General features: G+C 40.7%; 1 protein-coding gene across 3 annotated transcripts in view; it reads right to left on the bottom strand.

The window, feature by feature from the left end:
• The window catches only part of TANC1 (tetratricopeptide repeat, ankyrin repeat and coiled-coil containing 1), a 131,056-nt gene that overhangs the window by 66,916 nt on the left and 43,667 nt on the right, over positions 1-20,473 (bottom strand). For 2 of the 3 annotated variants that reach the window (XM_060280045.1, XM_035132073.2), the window contains exon 2: positions 16,915-16,996. The exons of the other annotated variant lie outside the window; for it this stretch is intronic. In XM_060280045.1, the coding sequence (XP_060136028.1) occupies positions 16,915-16,975 (61 nt within the window). In that variant the 5' untranslated portion in view covers positions 16,976-16,996. The remainder of the gene's footprint in view (positions 1-16,914; positions 16,997-20,473) is intronic. 3 annotated transcript variants of the gene reach the window in all.

Raw genomic sequence — 20,473 nt, 5'->3', positions numbered from 1 at the left:
TATCAAGCCTTGCTGTGACAGCAATAGAGCAAAGGCTGGTTTAAGTGGCATTACAGACATTTGTTACAGAAAGGAACCACAAACAAAAAGATAAAAAAATAGATAAAAAAACACAAATGTTATTTTCAGTTATAACGCTACTGTTAAAAGAGTTGCTTTTAGGCTACTCAATGTGCTACGTCACTGGTCCTTGCCTGGTGATTTGATATGGGGACAATTTAATCTATTTTTTTAATGGCTTTGAAAAGGGAAGCAAGCAAGTTGTCAGTCTAAGTTCCCTACTGGGAAATGGGATCTACGGTCCAAGAATAAAATAAATAAATAATGAACGACCCTTTTCTGCTGGACACCTATCTTGTTCCACTCTAGTAGCCTCTGATGGAGAGAAGGGGAAATATTTAAAGACAAGAGTGGGCAGAAACAAGTGTAACTTGCTATAAAATAAAAGTTGTATGTATTTGCTGGACCTTTAAATAAATACCAATATTTGTAGCTTTAAAATAATCTTGTTCCCTAATAGAAAGCCCAACTTTAGGCATAAGAAGTTTTATCCAAATATAACATCTCGTATCATGACTCCCGAAGTGGTTAAATCTGTGATCTCTCATAAGAACTAATGATGGTGGAATGATGGTACCTGTACCTATTGGTGCCTACTTCTGGCAGCTAAATGCCTCTATGTTCCCATTATCACCAGCTACATGCACACAAACAACTCTGTTTAATAAACAGTTTATATGCTTTACATCCTGTACAGTCTGTAACAGGGAAGTCAGACAAGGAGGGAGCAGAAGTATAAACAAACAATTCTCTTAGGAGGATTACATGTTATCCTCAAATAGTTCACACATAAATGCTACCGGAGTCAGGCCCTCTGCAACCTTTCCCAGGTCTTTCTCTAGAAAGAACTATTAATAACTCTAAAATATGCTCATATATATGCTGAACATGATCCTGCTTGAAGAGGTGGCTGTGGGGAGCTGTAAATCTACAAACAAAATATGAATCAGCACTACAAAAACAGTTTTGAAATATATGCTTGCGTCTGAAGAACACAGTCCAAATCACGTAACACTGTTCACCTTTACTTAATCAATTTATTTCTACCACTTCCTTTGATCTAAAAGCAACAGGCACTGACAAATGAACATGTAATAAGATTCTGCTGTTACAGCATGTCAAAAAATGGTGGTTTTGAAGACTATCACCTAATTTGAGCAAGTTCACACACAAATATATTGTTCAATTGTTTAACAATGGTTAAGGAAACAGGAGCAGCCTATGAAATCTTCCCCCAAATCCTTCCCCTCTGAAGGAAATTTCATCCATTTCAAACGTCAGATTAGGACATTCCTGTTTATCACAGCAAACCAAGACAACTGCTTTTTCAGGCTTTTTCAATAAAGACCAGCCATACATTGGCCACATTTATATGATAATATCTTAATAAGCTGTGATGTGAATGAGACTTTTGTCCATGGATGCAGCCTCTTCTCTTTCCTGCATACAGCAATAAAATCTGGAAAACTTCAACTAACCATAGTTTCCCATTTTGTTCAAACCAGGAAACTATGGTTACCAGGTTCAGAACATGCCAGAATCATAAACAGGCATCCCCAAACTTCAGCCCTCCAGATGTTTTGGACTACAATTCCCATCATCCCTGACCACTGGTCCTGTTAGCTAGGGATCATGGGAGTTGTAGGCCAAAACATCTGGAGGGGCGCAGTTTGGGGATGCCTGATCATAAACCATCTCATAATTATAGGTTCCCAGTAGTTCCTGGCTGACTGCAGCACATCGAAGAATGGAAGGAAAATGGGAGGAACATGGAGCACACGGAAAATAAGCTTGCACACATCTCAGCTTATTAAGCAAAGATGTGATCGTTCAAATAGGGCCAATAACCCTGACAGCTGTAAGCAAGCATTTTATCTTCAAAATATAAACAGTATAGCTTGGTGAGATGTAATATTCCAAAAGAAGCAATAAGCCATTAAACCTACTGCAGGTTAAACTTTCACTTCAAGTACAAGCTCAATAGACAGCCTTAGACAATCCTCCATTTCCCAACCTGAAAAAATCCTCCATAACTTCAGGACACTTGTGCCCCATATGTAGGATTGTTGAACTGAACATGCAATGCACTTTGAGCATCACTGAAAAGTGCTATGAGAATATTAAGGTTATATGTGGGGTTTATATGCGATGACTATACTCATTAGAGAAAAAAACTCCTTAATTTGAAAAATACTGGCTCACACAAGTGAAAGTGGTCAACAGAGAAATCTTATACATATTTCCTTGGATGCAAACTCCCTGAGCTTTTGGTGTTTTTGTAGATTTATGTCCAGTCCCTCCACTACAACTGCAACTGCAATTAAAGCAACTACAAAAAATATCTCACAAAAAAATTACAGGTCCAGGATTGCAGCCTGAGAAATACACCAACAATATATTCCCTAATCTAATTTATTTACTTCCTTTGTTTGATATGAATGCCTTTGTCCGCACCCAGTTTTGTCTCTGCTTGTCTGCCAGGGGATTTCCTGCAACAAATATTCACATGCATCTGTATTTGAGATGTTAGAAGAGCCTCAAAACCAGACTAAGGCATCTAAAATATGCCTTTCTCAGTATCTAAAATCATCACGTCCCTTGTTGCAATCCCCCTCTCAAGCAGGGGTCCAAGTGAACAGGCTATTTTCTGTCCGAATGTCATTTCTGTCAGTGACACTTTTAAATAAAGTGCTGAGAAAGAAGCTAGCTAGATTTGCAATTCTCATGAAACAAACAGGCAGATTTAGCCGAAGTATTTGAGAGGAAGAGGGTGTTTGTATGTATATTTAATTCATTCAACATGTCTTCAATCTGGCTGTACCTGAGTGCAGAAGGGCTCCTAATCCAGTGAATGCGTCTGCTAATGGTGAGGAGGGAAGAATTTAAAAAAATGATTTCCCCTTTCCCCTTGCAGGTTAGCATGCCACACTCCTCCAACAACCTGGAGAAGGTTGGGAGGGGGAATGTGGAAAGCCAGATCCAGGAAAAATTGCCTCTCCTCCTCTTCTGTTTGTGGAGACATTCAATTGAATTAAGTCCCTTGTATCTCGCTCCTTAGTATTATTCCATTAGTATTCCTGTAGGAATCCCTTGCAGACAACTGCAGTGCCTGGAGACAAGTCAGTCAGGATGTGTATCCATAGCACTGACCAGAGGAGGAATGACCGCTGGGAGGAGCACAGAGAGGGGGAAATGCCCTAGTGGGTCTGCAGCAGCAGAACTAGACACCTTTATCTGCCTCAGCTGCAGCAAAACATGTCTCTCCTGTATCTGTGTCTACAGCCGCCGCAAGTGCTGCAACCTTCCAACGGTTTGACTTTGCCCCCAAAGGTGCACACCTCCACTGTCTCCTGAGACAGTCGGATGTTAACAAAGCAGTTCAGTTCAATTCAAGAGACTGATCAGGTTGCTTAGCACCAGCAGTGCTAGAGGGTCACGATATTCTGAGACCACTCGCTATTTTATGGGCAAAACTAGATAACAAAACAAAAAACAACCTGCAGAAACATGCAGGATATTTTTTATATTTGCTTTGACCTCCACTCCAAACACACACCCAGTTTCAGTCATGACACTGCTACTGCAATGATGGGGAAGGGCTGCACAAAGCTGGACCCAGGTTCAACCTTCGACCCTTTGGCACTAGATAACATCTGGAACAGTAAGAAGCTTACAAAGGGAGCCGCTGGGCAAAGGGGAATGGAGGCCAGCAAGTATGGCACAAAGGGGGGTTGTGTGTATTCCAAGCATTAAAAGCACCAGTGTTTGTACAGTATAACTTTCTAACTAAAGCATCATTAACATGGGTTGTGAAAACCCTAGCAACAATACCAACACTTTCATGTTACAAGTAGCCATATCAGTACAGTCGTACCTCTACTTACGTATTCCTTTGGATACGGAATCTTCGGGCTACGGCACGGCAACCCCGGAAGTGTATACTTCCGGGTTTTGCTGCGCGCACATGCACAGAAGCACTCTGTGCGCCATGCGCATGCACAGAAGCACTTAATTCGTTTCAGGAAATACACATGACTGGTCTTAAAATCTGTAGGTATTTTAGCCAAAATTGCTGATTAAAGTAGTTTCTCTCCAAGATCAGATTTTTAATGGTTTAGCAGCAGGGGTGCCTAGTCGCTTTTTTCTTTTCCTTCCTTTTGCTCAAGGGCTGCATTTGCCCTTGGCCAACCCTACCAGCAGTGGGTGGGGCCACCCAAGACACTCATACAGGTACAGGCACGAAAGCCAACAGCCTTAACTCATGGTCCATGCAGATCAAGTGAGGAGGGAGGGTTATAATGCTCTTTCTGGTGCACCAGTGACAACAGATGTTGAAATACTAGGTGTAATACAAATTCCTTTAACAACAAAATAGCTTTTCAAATTTGCAGGTTTCTCCATCTGCTCATTCTGCCACTCTGTGCCTCAACTCTCTCACTAAACGCATCCCTCCAAAATATAATAATACTCTTGGAAAGGCTACCACCACAGGACTACCACCCCATTCTCCACTCATAAAATGATTAATCCGATGGCTGGGGAGTGAACAATTTGCATCCCTAACAACAGCACTGACCTCCACCCATCCCAGCATAGTGTTTATTTTTGTTTTCGTTTTGCTGCTGCTACAAAAACCAGAGGTGTCTTGAAAGGCCAGGAAAAAACGGTGGGTGGGGGGCTATACCAGGCTCCCAAAATGGTAATTAGTCACCCCTGATTTCAGCACATTTAATAATTTACTTACACATAAAAAAGCTGCAACTGTGGAGTATTTTCCTGTCGTTCAGTGTTATATGACCCTTCTGAACCAATAATGAAGTGTCAGCAGTAGTCATAACAACTACCCTGGATGACTGGTTTAAACTAACAAAGCAGCATTTTCTGCAGGTTTTGCAACTTCTTCTCTGTGGCTATACTCAAATTTTAATTCTACCCCACACCCCACATGATATTTAGAGGATTGCTTCCTTTCAAAAAGGACACGGCAACCAGCAGTTAACACCCAGTTCTAGTTTGGAAGCTCAGGAGAATATTAGTTTAACAATGTTATGTTTTTCGGGTTTATTGTTCGGAAGATAGAGGCAGTGTTTGAATTACTGACATAACAACAGCTAATAATGGATTCCCCCTCTTTCCCCCTAAACAGGCAATTCTATTAATATTCAGAATACTGGGTTTTGTTTTTGTCCTCCCAGCAAATCTCTCCATAGTGTCCCATGTGAAGCTGCTGTTGAAGTTCTGTTTGGTTCCTGTCTGACCCACTGCATGAACCATACCACTGCCGACAGGAGTTGTCCCCTATATTGTCTTGTTTTAATGTCTTTATTTTCGACAGCTTCTCCAATAAAGGATATTGCCAAATGAAATTAAGACATTTTTTGCTTTGTGTGTCCATCTTTTGATTCTGAGTTTTGTTAGGGTTGACGGATTCCCAAAAGTGAAAATCTGTAGCATTGTTTTTCCAGTTCAAGTTGTTGAGCTTTTGGTATTTTCTTTGATTTTTAAAATAAAAATAGCCCAGCTTGCCATACCTTGCCAGGGTTTCCCAGACCTTTTGCTGATTCAGCAAAACTCCGTCCAGACACCATATTTCTTAGCGATTCCAAGACATTCGGGACAACCCAGGTGTATGATAGTCCTTGTTTTGTGCTACTGTCTGTCTTACTGCAACTAGGACGTCGTCTTGAGAGTCCAAAGTAAAAAAAATTACAGTCATACCTCATGTTGGGTCCACTCCAGGTTAGGTGCAGTGGCGCGCTTCCGGGTTGGGAAAAAAGCACGCAAACGTCATTTCCGGTGCACTTCCAGGTCAGGGGAGGCCCATGCGCATGCACACAAACAATTTTTGGCGCTTTTTTCCGACCCGGAAGCGTGCCGCCACGCCTCTAACATTCCTCCGGCCTGCCGCGCGATCGGCACAGTGGGCACCAGCCCAAAGCCGGGTAAGTTTGGGGACCCCTGATGTAAACCTCTAGAGTGTATTTTGTATAGCTAAGCCTTTAGCTCTATCTTCAGTACATTTTATTTTATTACTATGGCTAGTGATTGGTGCAAATAAAGATTCTCCTGATCTTCTACTTAATTTTTGTTTATGCCTGAAAGTATTTCAGATCAGTCACTTACTATTTGGCACAGAGTCCCATTAACCAAAAAAATAAGTGGTGTTAAATGTATTAACACAGAGATTGCTTTATAAGAAGCATGCATAATAACAACCTGTTCAAGCAGTCAAAGGCTTTGGTAGCTGCAAAATAAACAGCAAGAGTTGATGTCTGAATTATCTACACATACTCTGAAGTATTATGAATGCAGTTAATGCAAAATGAGTAACCAAGATACACCAACCAAGAGGCAAAAAAATTAAGCCCAATATAATTATTGCAACTAAGCCAGAGTGAGCCTTGTCACAGACTGTCCACTTGTATCACTTTTATCTCCTGTGAGTTCACATGCAAGAGGAGGAGAACAAATCTTCTATTTTTAATTAAGCCACAGTGCCCCATTATATAAGACTTAGGCACCCATGGTGTATTTTAAATTTAGCTGAGGGATGGTGAGCCTGTGACCCTCCAGATGTCATTGGACTGCTGTCTTGGTCACATCTGAAGGACCACGGGTTCCACATCCCTATTTTAGTTTGATAAAACAAACTATCTAGGAGTTAAAATAAGCCACAGTTACCAGAATTCATATGTAACAGGAAACTGAGGCTTAGTCAAAAGTGAAACTGTGACTCTTTCCTTTGCACACATGAAGGGATAGCAAGGGGAACACACAAACCTGAGGCTCATGGACCACTGTTTAGTGACAATTGTATAAACTATGCCTCAGAGTTTCATAACGCAAGTCACAACCTGAGGCGCTGAGACCAAGAGTGCTTGTCAAATTCTGATTTAATATGCTATAGGAATTTATTTTAAGTGATAGAGACCTGTTAATACTTACATGTATTAAGAACTGTATTAATAAATTAAGAAGTTTATTGATCATAAACAACCATTAGTAACAGAGATGACTAGAAACAGAAAATAACAGAGTATTTAAGAGAGAACTAGAAGCCTGATTTAGCTATTATCAATCCACTGAATAAATACAGCTCACTCACAACTGACCATACATTGAAATACATATTTGTTGTATTTTATGTACACACCTATCCAGTCAAATATTTATCTGTAATAAAGTAATTATTAAGTGCCTAACATACTGAAAATCCATTTGAATATTCACAAATATAAATTTTCATATAACTCCTCTATACTACAATATTCTTTAAAAACTATTGACCTATAAATCTAATAAAACACCACCTCTCAATCCTGGAGCACCCTGATATTCCAGCAATATCAAATAAACTCTATGCAATCTGGCTTTCTGCTAACTTCTCATTTTCTATACTTTCACTGTTTTATCTCTGGCATCCAGCATAACCAGTGAACTGATGATGGTGCTAAAGAAGGGGCATGTCTTGAAAATGTAACTGAATTCCCAATGGCAAATCAGATGCAACTAAAGGGCTTAATCAGATTAACATCTTTTAAAGATAGACAGTATAATGATACTACAAATAATTATTCTGTAAGACATACAAGCTTGAAAACAGAACTTGAATCCCGTATCTAATCCATCAATTGAAAAAGGGATAAGCAACATGAGAAACTTTTAGAGCCTCTGTAGTCTATGTAAATCAAACACGATGAAGACGACAGCTTAAAATTCACCACTGTATACAAGACCTGAATGCCGCTCTCAAGTTAAGGACATGAATAAAATGTTTGGGAATACGCACCTCAGAATGCAAAGTCTACCTAATTCTACGATTCCAGTTCTTTTAACCTTCGAAGTGGGAATCTAATTTATAGTAATGCACACAATGTCCAACTTATATAGTTTTCATGATAAGAATCTATACAAGAGCATTATATGCTCAAGATAAAATAAGATGGAAGGAGCCTAAGAGCAATATGAAACTGGGACACAGCAGCTATGAAGTTAAAGCAGACAAATGTATTTGTGAAGCTTGTGGATTCAAGTTATATTTCAGTTATCTACCTCTGCCCCACCTAGCTATGAAGTGGAGGGGAAGGGAAGATACAAAACTATTCGGCTAGGGAAGTTAACGTCGTTAGCTCCTTTGGCTTCATCTTCAAGTCACTTTAAATAATAGTTAAACTTAACTATGGTTTTAAAAGGTGAATGCAATGCCAAACCAAATCATGGCTTAACTTCTAGCAGCAACAAAAGCAAAACACCCATGATTTTAGCAGTGTGTACTAGCACAAGGCAGTGTCACCTGTAAAGGGACACGGGTAGCGCTGTGGGTTAAACCACAGAGCCTAGGGCTTGCCGATCAGAAGGTCAGCGGTTTGAATCCCCCCAACGGGGTGAGCTCCCATTGCTCGGTCCCAGCTCCTGCCAACCTAGCAGTTCGAAAGCACATCAAAGTGCAAGTAGGTACTGCTACAGTGTGAAGGTAAACACCATTTCCATGTGCTGCTCTGGTTCGCCAGAAGCGGCTTTGTCATGCTGGCCACATGACCTGGAAGCTGTATACCAGCTCGCTTGGCCAATAATGCGTGATGAGCGCCACAACCCCAGAGTTGGTCACGACTGGACCTAATGGTCAGGGGTCCCTTTACCTTTACTAGCACAAGGCAGTGTCACCTGTAAAGCACTGGCTACAAATTAGTTTCTGGGCTCAATTCAAAGTGCTGAATTTGACCTTTGAAGTCTTAAACCATTAAGGACCACAATACCGCTTTCCATAGGAACCTACCCAGACACTGTGATCATCACCTGAAGCCCTGCTGCGTGTGCTTCTGCCAGGAGAAGTCTGGAGGGTGGCAACACGAGAATGGGCCTTTCTTCCCAGTGGCTCCCCATTTGTGGAATGCTCTCCACAGGGAGGTTCAGCTGCCGCCTTCATTATACCCCTTTAGGAACCAGGCGGAAATGCTCCTCTTCAACCAGGCCTTTGGCTAATTAACATCCTATACCCTTTTGAACAGGCATCCCCAAACTGCGGACCTCCAGATGTTTTGGTCTACAACTCCCATGATCCCTAGCTAACAGGACCAGTGATTGGGGAAGATGGGAATTGTAGTCCAAAACATCTGGAGGGCCGAAGTTTGGGGATGCCTGCTTTTGAATGTGCTTTTGGGGGTGGTATTCTTTTGTTTTGTTTTTGTTCTTGTTTTATTATGTATTTTTGTCTTGTACTTTGATGATGAGTACCACCCTGAGGCCTACAGATGAAGGGCAGTGTCTGTAAAAAACAAGTCTAAGAAATTATTAAGGCATCAGTTATTAGACATGTTGTAAGGAAGGACATCTATCTTGATCTGTAGTACAACACATCTCCAAACACTATAATTAAGAGAAAGCCATATACTGTAAAGCAATATGAGACATATGTCCATGCATGCAAAGCTAAAGACAGGACTAAGCAACATTTATTTATACCACTGAATAACATTTTATGAGATCCATTAAACACAAACCATATAATAAAAGAAAGACAAAACATTCAGCTCAGTACTCCCAGCAAGACGTTAGGAAAAAACATCCTTCCTGTGAGATTCTTTTTTTAAACTATGATGATATTTAAGAATATTTATGTTCCATCTATCACCTACCTATCTATCTATCTATCTATCTATCTATCTATCTAATCTGACATATGTACAGTGGTACCTTGGGTTTATGAACTTAATACATTCCAGAAGTCCGTTCTGAAACCAAAGCGTTCTTAAACCAAGGTGTGCTTTCCCATAGCAGCGGGAGACCCAATTAACGAATGGAACACAACATGTTCTGCTTCCAAGGCAAACTTCACAAACCAAAACACCTACTCCCGGGTTTGCAGCGTTCTTAATCCAAGTTGTTCATAAACTAAGGTGTTCTTAAACCAAGGTACCACTGAACAAGAATGCAGAAACAGTGGCCAAATGATTTAACGCACCTCAATGTTCATGATGTGCACACTGTCTGCGTGCATTTTTTTTTAAAAAAGCTGTACAGTATGGCAAAGTCCAGATAACTCTCTTCCACAGATGCAGCAGCTAGAATTTGCCACAACCAAATGTTTCCAAAAATTGTGGTGTTTAAGGTTAATTTGTTCTCTTTAGTTAGAAAAATGTATAATCAGCTTCATTTTTAAAAATTCTCCAAGCAGTGTACACCTAAAGCAGAAGAATTTCTGCTTGTACAATGGAACTTCCCTTTCCCCCACCCTAAATCTGACACAGGGTTCCCCCCACAACCCTCTGGAGCAGACTGGGGGGTGGGGTAGGATGTGCATGGGAAAGGAGAGGAGGGAAGTTCCATTGCAAAAGTAGAAATCATTGGGCTGGAAACTGCCCATCACCATAAAAAACAAAGATGAAAATCTATAAAAATTTAAAACACATGTAAGTAATTAAATCATGCATCTCAGTAGGCTTGTTGAAACAGAAGACTTTTCAAAAGACATCTAAAACTACATAGTGAGAATGCCTGCTAATGCCAATAGTCAGGGAATTCCAGTGCACAGGCGTTGCCACACTAGTGTAACAACTCGTCACCAGGGCCGTCGTAAGCATATCTGGCGCCCTGGCACGAACTATCCCTCTGGCGCCCCCCCATTTCCGAGTACGGCTGTCTGGCGGGCGCAGCGCGGTGCCCCCCTGGCGCCCTGCGCCACCCAGTCTTGCCTTAGAGCCGGCCCTGCTCGTCACAATGCTGAATGGACAGTATTTTTTAATTATATATATATATTTACACAAAAATTGACATTATTCAATTTACTTTCAATATAATGTCTTACATTTTGACTTCCCATCCTTACGTCCATGATGTTCCTGTTGTATTCCTTTATCTGCTGCCGAAACAACCATTTTATTTCTTTTGCATTATAACTTATATTACAATCATTTATTTATTCTCTATCCCTTAATGCTGAATGGACATTATGAGTACCCCAGATCAAAGTCATTGAACAGGCACAAATATTAAGTGATTCCTATCCTCAGGAAGAATTTGGGAGAAGGGATACTGGCAGGGATTGTAAACGTGGGCTCAGCCTACCTAGTTATTATTGCATACTAAGACAGACTATGAATCCATCTACACCAGTTTATTTTCTCTCTCTGATTGACAACAGCTCTCCAGCAACTAACTCAGAGATGTTTCCCATCATCTGCTACCAGATCACCTTAAGTGGAAATGTCAGGAATTGAACCTGCCAGCTTCCACACACAAAATATATGATCTGTTGCCCAATCACTCCCTAAAGCAAAAACACAGGAGGAAGTTGTAAGGTTGAATCAAATGCATAGACAAATTCAAGGAAAAAACTAGGGGCAGGGAGGGGGAACCAGAATACCAGCAAGCGAAATATGTATGAGTTAATGGAAGAACATAAATGAAAGGGTTTCTTGGACCCAACAGAAAGAAGTAGATGGAAGATTATAGGGGTTGATTAAAAAGTCACAAAAATCAAAGGTAGCACCCAAGCTATTATAATACAGTGGTGCCTCAACTTATGAATTTAATCCGTTCCGAAAGCACCTTCATGGGTCAAAAAGCGCCATTGGAAACGTGATTTCCCATAGGAATGCATTCGAAATGGAAAAATTTGTAAGTCGAAGCAACCCTATCTAAAAATTTGTAAGTCAGAAAATCCCTATCTAAAACTGCCGTGGTTTCCTTTCGGATGTCGAGACATTCGTAAGCGTGCGGCCATTTGCCCCATTTGTAAGTCGAAAAATTTGGTTGTCGAGTCATTCGTAAGTCGAGGTACCACTGTATGGTATTATTTCCAAAACAAAACAAAACAAGAATAGTGTAATATCTGGGAAGTAAAAGTAGAAACTCAGTCTTATTTTTTCAAAGTAAGGAAACATTTAATGTCATTATGAGAATTGCAGCAGTAAAGTTAGAAATATTTGAAAGAACCAAAGGTAAAAGTAAGGAATACATCTGCTAGCTAAGTCCTGATGTTATCTGCATAATGTGATACTGAAAACCAAATGAAGCAATAATTTTAGCAAAAGTGGAGAAAGGGTGAAATGCACAAAGATGATGGCCGAGAACATAATCTAATGGTGACACCAACTGATAAAGAGAAAGAAGATAAAAATCCACTAACAGGAACTTCAAAGAAAGCATTAAGAATTAAACCAAGGAAGGACAGCACTTAAAAAACAAACAAAATGATGATCAAATAAAAGAATAAAGTGATAAAACATAGAGAAAGCAGTGGAAAACTAAAGGATAACAACAGCAGCCCTATCATTTAGGGAAAAGATTATAATTAGAAATCTTAAGCGGTGAATTTTCAGTAGAACGTAAGGAACAGAAATTGGAACTGTGCACATCTGAGACTAAAGATGTCAGAAACTGAAAACATGCAATTGTTAAAACAAAATTGTGACAAACTTTGAAGAAAAATGGGGTCGCTAGAAAAAAATGATCAAGGAATGGTGTCTTAAGAATGGACGTGAATAGTTCACTCCAACAATATGGTGATTTTTTGTAATTACAGTAGCTATATGCTAGTTCAAAGACAAAAGGCATTGGCCTAGTTAGAAAAACAACACTTACACACTGCAGTTGATATACTAACTTCTCACGACACACAGTTTGGAAAGCTCTGTTCTAAGTGAAAGACAACACAAAAGCAGAACTCTGAGACTTGTCTTGTGCAACAGGGCTTCCTATATCCCCTGAAAAGGCACTTCTGAGGGTCAAATGTGATGGAGCACAGTGGGATGCAGAGGAATGGAGAAATTGGGAGAGTTTTGGCTTGTCCTGTCTTGCGCAAGCAGAAGTCTTCTCACTGATGCAAGACGTCTCTTGATCCAATGCCATAATTTTGCAACAGTATCAATTATTAGGCCATTCTGAAGTAAATAATGCCTATGGTTCATTTAAATATAAAACACTAGTGCTGATACTTAAAGATCTCATTGGAGTTAAAAATATTCCCTAGAAACTGTAATTCCACACAAAATACCTACTGCTCAGCAGAAATGCCACTGTACTGAACTCTTTTATAATAACCAAGAACCACAAAAAATGGGCACAGCAGCACGGAATAAATCAGAAACAGACCCATATATTCAGTATGAAACAAAGCATCTTCTGTTGAGGAATGTATTTAGAAGAATGACCAAAAGTCAAACTCTAACTTGAAAAGATTCCAGCCCAAGTTCAACATTTAAAACTAACAGATCTGAACTTTTCATGCCAGAAAGTTCTTTTCACTTAAAATTCAAAGTTTATCTGAGAAGGGCTACAAAGCAAAACAAAATCGCCAACTAGATTAGCCTAATAAGCCTTAAGATTTCAAAATCAAAAAATATATTTTGACAACTAAAGCTTATCAAAAAGCATTTGAAGCATATCATGGAAACACAACTACTGCCTTAGTTGGCAACCATGTCCAAATACCTGTATTTAATCAGACAGCTTCAAAGACATGCAAAGGTCACATCTATGTTTCAAATTAGAAGTCTCAGACTAAGATATAATGCCTGGGTTTGAACACAACACTAAACCATGGCATACCTATACAGTACATCAAATCTGTCTTAGGTTAAACAGCAATGGTTGTTTGGGGCCAACAAACCAAGATCTGAAACTATGGTTTGAAGCTGATGTGTGAATCTTGGTTTGCATTGACTGGTTGTTTGGCAGTAGCAAACTGGTCTAATCCTAGTTTGTTGTGATGCTCTCCCCTTTGGCAAATGCAGGAAAAAGTGGAGTTTGCCATTTATTTTAGGTTATCTACTCCAACAATAGTTGGGTTCATAGACATGGGTGCATATTACACCTGAAATTGATGAAGCACCACAATCGTCATGCTTATGACATGGCAATAAGCACAACATGATTACCAAATAAAAAGACATTTTTAAAATAGTTTTTGGGACTCCCTGATAAATGATAAAATTATGTTAAGTCTGGTGGTTTGGTAATTATTTAGTAAATCCCATAGATATTGGCCTCAGAATTGAGAATTTAAATTATTTGAAAAAAACAGATCTTATGTAAACCCCTTTTTAATGAGACCAGTATTATGATCTTAGGCAACTTTATTCAAGTATGAGATTACCGTGTTTAAGAAAGGGGGAATCTCTTACTTATGGAAGATATTTCAGGGTTTTCAGAATAGCCAGCCTTAGCAACTGTAACTCGCTTTGCTAAAAACTAAGATAGAAATTAGAGACAAAATTATTTATGTTCAGAAATGAACTTCAGCCTTGTCGGTTAGATGAGCTACTCCCTCTCAGAAAGAAATGCAAGGCGTAGGTTACACACCTGCTCTGACAACTCTTTTAGCCACAGTGGGCGGAAGTAATATTTGACCTACGCCCATATAAGGGTCAGGAGGCCACTATGAGATTAGAAATTGACATCACCGTTCAGTTCATTTTGATTTTTTTGTTTTAAATCATTTGAGGATCCCAGAGACAGCTGTGAGTGGCTGCCAAGCAAATTATGAGCAGCTATTGTGGTTTAAAGGGGAATGATCATGACAAGCATTGGACAATAAATTCTATGAACTTACTTCCTTAAAACGCAGCTGAATGCTGGACCTTGATATATGTGGTCCAGTTATTTTCTGCCTTGTTTCTGGGGTAATTAAAAGAGAATGTGCTTTGACTTTTGACTTTAAAATTAATAAATTCTCAGTTAATACTTTCATTTAATATGTCAGGGGTAGTCAACGTGGAAGTGCTCCAGTGGTGCCTTCACCATTGGTCATGCTGGGTGGGGCTGGTGAGAGTTGGCAGTCCCAGAGTCTTGAGGCAGCATGCCCACTATCCCTGTGCTAAGTGATAAGGACAGTAACTTTAAGTAAGATATCCTGTGCATCTAAGTATTAAAGGTAAAGGGACCCCTGACCATAGCTGTCAAGTTCTCCCTTTTTAAAAAAGGGAAATTCCCTTATGCGGAATAGGCTTTCTCGCGAGAAAAGGGAAATTAGGTCCAGTCGTGACCGACTCTGGGGTTGCGGCGCTCCTCTTGCGTTATTGGCCAAGGAAGCCGGTGTACAGCTTCCAGGTCATGTGGCCAGCATGACAAAGCCGCTTCTGGTGAACCAGAGCAGCGCAAGGAAACACTGTTCACCTTCCTGCTGTAGCGGTACTAAAAGCACACATTCTACTCATGTAAAAACATGCTGATTTCTGGACTGTCTGTGGGCCGGATTTAGAAGGCGATTGGGTCGGATCCTGCCCCCGGGCCTTAGTTTGCCTACCTGTGCTCTAACCACTATAACACATTTGCTCACATTTGTTTATTGGCACCCCTTGAAACTTAGGAAAGTTGTCAAAAATTTAAAGCATTTACACTCCCAAAGCTTGCAATCTGATGTTAACTAGATATTCTGCCTGGAAAGGTCTTGCACAAATATTTCGTCTATGCTGCACATTTCACATGTGCTGCTTTCTGTAACCTGCAGAAGAGCTCTCCCTATGACTCATAATCATGGGACTTCCTATCTTAATTGTTATTTGACATTTTAGACATAATCAAGTTGCTATGCAATCTGCACTGGTGCCAAAATTCTGTGGCAAAGTAACTCAAATGCTGTTATTAAGCAAACCTGAATTCTGTGTACTGTCTATAAAGTGTGTACATTAAGGAAACATGAATCTATTGTGCATAATTTTTCTGCTTCTGCAAGGAGCCACAAACAGCATTGAAACCAATTCCCGTGAATGGAAGTACTTCTTTGCCTGACATATTGGTGGACATTGAGCTGGCTTTGGGCGCTATGATGAAGTATGGCTCTTTGTGATGGGAAAAAGCTGGAGTAAACCTCAGGTTTACACACCTCCTTCCCATCTCAAATAATGGGTCACGAGGTTGGCTTGTTTCAAACAAACAATGGTTAAGATTGCCAGAGTATGTCAGACATGGATGAAACACACAGCTGTGGTTAATCAAAAATGGAAAGCAAATGTGCCCAATCTCCTCCTCATAGTCACTGCAGAGGGAAAAGAGGGGGAGCACATAATGCAAAGACTTGACCCTGCAGCACTGAATGACACAACAACTGCAATGTAATTTCTTTCCTTTGAAACTTGGTGCCATTGTATAACGGTATACCTCTACAGAGTCTTTGTATTAAGTTTGAGTTTGTTGAAAATGATATCAAGTCTATTTCCCCCAAAATAAGTAACTGCTGGCTGCAGTTCATTCTCGTTGGTCATGGGGGTGTCTGAACTAGCCCACTGGTTTCACAGATGTAAAATCAAGACAATTTTTACATTTATTATAGAAGTGGAGATTCTTATGAAGCTGAATCCTGCCACCATAGTGCTATATCATATGCAAGGTACATATAGCCTGAGATATAACAAAGCATTTGTTCTCCTACCACTCCCTTCCTCTTTCAGTAGGTCACTTAAACAGAGTTCATTACTGGCACAGTAAACACTTATGAAGTGGAGATCAGAAAACATCTCCCACCATCGAATGGATCATCCATTAAAGCAGAAACCAATACATAAACTGAAGAAATGGGAGGAGCTGAAGGTAAGTAGTGCTATAATGGAGCAGACAAGTAGGCAGCTCCACACCATATGTTTAAAGCACACCCAACACACATTTTAAACACATGGCTTCCCACAAAGAATCCTGGGAACTTTGGCTTGTTAAGGGTGTTGGGAACTGTAGCTATGTGCTGGGAAACTACAGTTCCCATGAGTCTTTTGGGAGATAGGAACATGCTTTGAATGTGCATAGGATGTCTTTAATGTATGGTGTGGCTCTGCCCAACATTCCTCAATCCAACCCTGCAGGTATTTTTGGAATCACACGGTAATTAAAATTGGTAGTTCACCAACATTTAAATATACCTACCAGATTCCTTCTTGCTTGCCTTTCCACCATCTCTGCTTTTCTTCAAAACGGCTTTTAACATTTTAACACTGTTCTTTTTTTCCTAAAGAAGGGAAATAGAGAGTTCTAAGTGACTGTGCGTATACAGCCAGACACAAGGCCAGTGTGTGCAATTTTTGCACGTCACATTCAAAATGAACTTGTATAATAAAATATTAATTCAAAACATGTTATGGGATCACTTTTACTTTACACAACCATGTTGCATTAGTAAAACCAAACAGTGAAGCTGCAAGGAATGTTTTAATACCAAGTGACTACGGGTTTACTGTCCTGTTATAAAGAAAAACAGCACACAACATTCTCTACATTCCACATATAATTAAGGTTACGAGGCTAAACCTGGATAAGTTACCGTTAGGCACTCTGGCACAAACATGTCTGGTTTTTGACCAGAGTTCAAGAGGAGGGGGAGATAAGCTATACCACCACAGTAGCTACTATAAATTGAAAGAAATCTGATTTGAGACACTGGAAGATTGAAAGAAAATGCTTGTATGTTTTAGAACTCTTGGTGAAAAACAGGACTAAAATGTAGCCTGCATTAGGTAAGGATACTTATTTTGTTTAAATTTGGAGCTTTAAAGTGAATACTGTACATGCTTTCTTCCCTGTTTGAAATCTTAAGAGCTGCCATTTCCAAGCCTGTAGTATTTTGCATAGCTCAAATGAGCCAAGTTCTACCCATTTTTTCCCATGTAGCTTTTGCAAATCTCTTTCTTTGCTCACTTCTTCCCCCTTCAATCCACTTTAGCCTGCCCTCATTTCACTTTTCATTGGGCAGCAACTATACCAGCATAGCTGCCAAGTTATCCCTTTTTTAAAGGGATTTTCCCTTATGCTGAATAGTCATCCTCGCGAGAAAAGGGAAAACTTGGCAGCTATGTATACCAGGGCTACGAGTGTTCACACTTCTCTAACCTACAGACTTTTAACAAGGTCCTGCCCTAGTCACATGTCCTGTATAAATTCTTCATTTCTCTAAGTCTTTAGACCTGGGGTGGAGTGACTAGTAACACCATGGTTGCTATTCAAGACATCAAAATAAAGAGTGCTTGTCTCCTCTCAGAATGTAGAAAGATATGGGATCTAACAAAAATGTCCAAGCATTTATTAAAGCTTTCACTCTTAAGCATGTTTAATAAAAATGAGCGTCTTAGATGTATGATACATTCATGGGTGTTCACAGAATCTGTAGTATTGCTGCAAAAAAAAACCACCCAGTAACGAATGTGCAGGATGGCAAAACCTGCATGATGGGGATACCATAGTGCAGAGGTAGACATTGTGGTGTTATGCAGAACTTGTGGACCACAACTCCCATGAGCCCCCGTTAGCATGGAAATGGTAAAGAATGATGGGATTTGTATCCACAATGGCTGCAGGGCACCACATTGCAACACTGCTTCAGGAAGTTTCTTGTGCTCCCCTTAATTTGGCTTCTTCAGACAGTATTTGGAACTTCTGGGATTGTCAACATATGGATGAAACTTAGCAATGAACTTTGAGCTCACGCTCCCCCTGTTTCCCTCACTGCATGGACAGGAAGGATGGATAATTCAATGGTAGCCAACCTGGTGCCCTCTAGATGTTGCTGAAGGCCACAACATCTGTTGGGCACAAAATTTGCAACCATGCCATCATGACTCAAATAATCCATTTTCTCTGAAGCCAAGATATTAAAAGTGGGTAAAACCAACATCCGGGGAGGCGAGACTGTTTTGCCACACACAGAAGAAAGCACATGGCTAAAGCTGTGCTGCCAGTGTCTTCATAGGGAAAAGATTGGAGGGTAGAAATAATGTCTAGTAAGAAAAAGAGACCTTGAACTTGAATCTCAACTAGGCTGGCATTAGTTATTTCCCACAGAACAATTCCACCCATGTGTTGCCCAGAAAAGCCAGTGAACTAAAGGAGTAGAAAAAAGACATTCATTCCATTATGCCTCACCTATACATTGGCTAAGTCAGACTTCTGATGTTAATACAGAGAAACATTACTTGTGCAGCACAGGGATGCATTTTTAAAAAGCATATGCATATGCAACCTATCCATTCTTAAAGAAATCAGCCCTGAGTGCTCACTGGAAGGACAGATCCTGAAGCTGAGGCTCCAATACTTTGGCCACATCATGAGAAGAGAAGACTTCCTGGAAAAGACCCTGATGTTGGGAAAGATGGAGGGCACAAGGAGAAGGGGATGACAGAGGATGAAATGGTTGGACAGTGTTCTCGAAGCCACCAACATGAGTCTGACCAAACTGCGGGAAGCAGTGGAAGACAGGAGTGTCTGGTGTGCTCTGGTCCATGGGGTCATGAAGAGTCGGACACGACTAAACGACAACAACAATGCATGTACCCTCTTGTGAGTGTTTGCCAACCTTAGAGTTCTTAATTAATGTACTTTTTGTCTTATAATTATATGTTTGCAAAACTCATATTATATATATTATAATTCTAAATTACAAGAGAAGACCAAATTGTTCCATGTAGTGCAGTGCATATGTTCTCTACCCAAAGTAGCAGCGGGCTTCTTTGATGTTTTCAAAGTCCCACAGCTGTGCAAGTACTGTAAGTTCATGAGACAGCTGTGATTTACATCTCTTACATTCCAGCCAAAACTACTAGAAGCCTTCATTGTTGCTACTTCCTCTTGCAAACATTGCATTCTTAATCCCCATTGTTCTCTTTTCCATGCTCCTGAACAACATTTGAGACTGCATGGTTCTAATTTTAGGGGGGAACCCAAGGCCCCTTTTACAAGACAACACTTTTAAGTCAGTCTTTGCATTTTCCCACATCTGTAATTTGAATACAACCCCTACAACAGCCAAAATGCATACAGTATTCTGGTTTGGTTTTTTTAAGGATCTATATCCCAGAGTCGCCTGCGACTAGACCTAACGGTCAGGAGTCCCTTTACCTTTACTTTTTACCAGGTACAAAAAGGGGACGTGGGTGGTGCTGTGGTCTAAACCATAGAGTCTAGGGCTTGTCGATCGGAAGGTCAGTGGTTCAAATCCCCGCAATGGGGTGAGCTCCCATTGCTCAGTCCCTGCTCCTGCCAACCTAGCAGTTCAAAAGCACGTCAAAGTGCAAGTAGATAAATAGGTACCGCTACAGTGGGAACAGGGCCGTCTTAAGCATATCTGGCGCCCTGGCGCGAACTATCCCTCCGGCAAACCCCCCCCCCCTGTTTCCAAGTGTGACTGTCTGGCGGGCGCAGCGCGGCGCCCCCTGGCAGCCTAGCGCCCTGGTACATTGCGCCACCCAGCCTTGCCTTAGAGCCAGCCCTGAGTGGGAAGGTAAACGGCATTTCCGTACGCTGCTCTGGTTCGCCAGAAGGAGTTTAGTCATGTTGGCCACATGACCTGGAAGCTGTCTGTGGACAAACGCCAGCTCCCTCGGCCATTAAAGTGAGATGAGCGCCACAACTTGAGTCGTCCACGACTGGACTTAACTGTCAGGGGTTCCTTTACCTTTTACCAGGTACAAAAGAACATTGATCCTGCAATCCTAAC

The sequence above is a fragment of the Zootoca vivipara genome, chromosome 1, assembly GCF_963506605.1.
Source record: "Zootoca vivipara chromosome 1, rZooViv1.1, whole genome shotgun sequence".
NCBI lineage: Eukaryota > Metazoa > Chordata > Lepidosauria > Squamata > Lacertidae > Zootoca > Zootoca vivipara.
The sequence above is the reverse complement of the archived record's forward strand: the minus strand, read 5'-3'. Positions and strand labels throughout refer to the sequence as shown.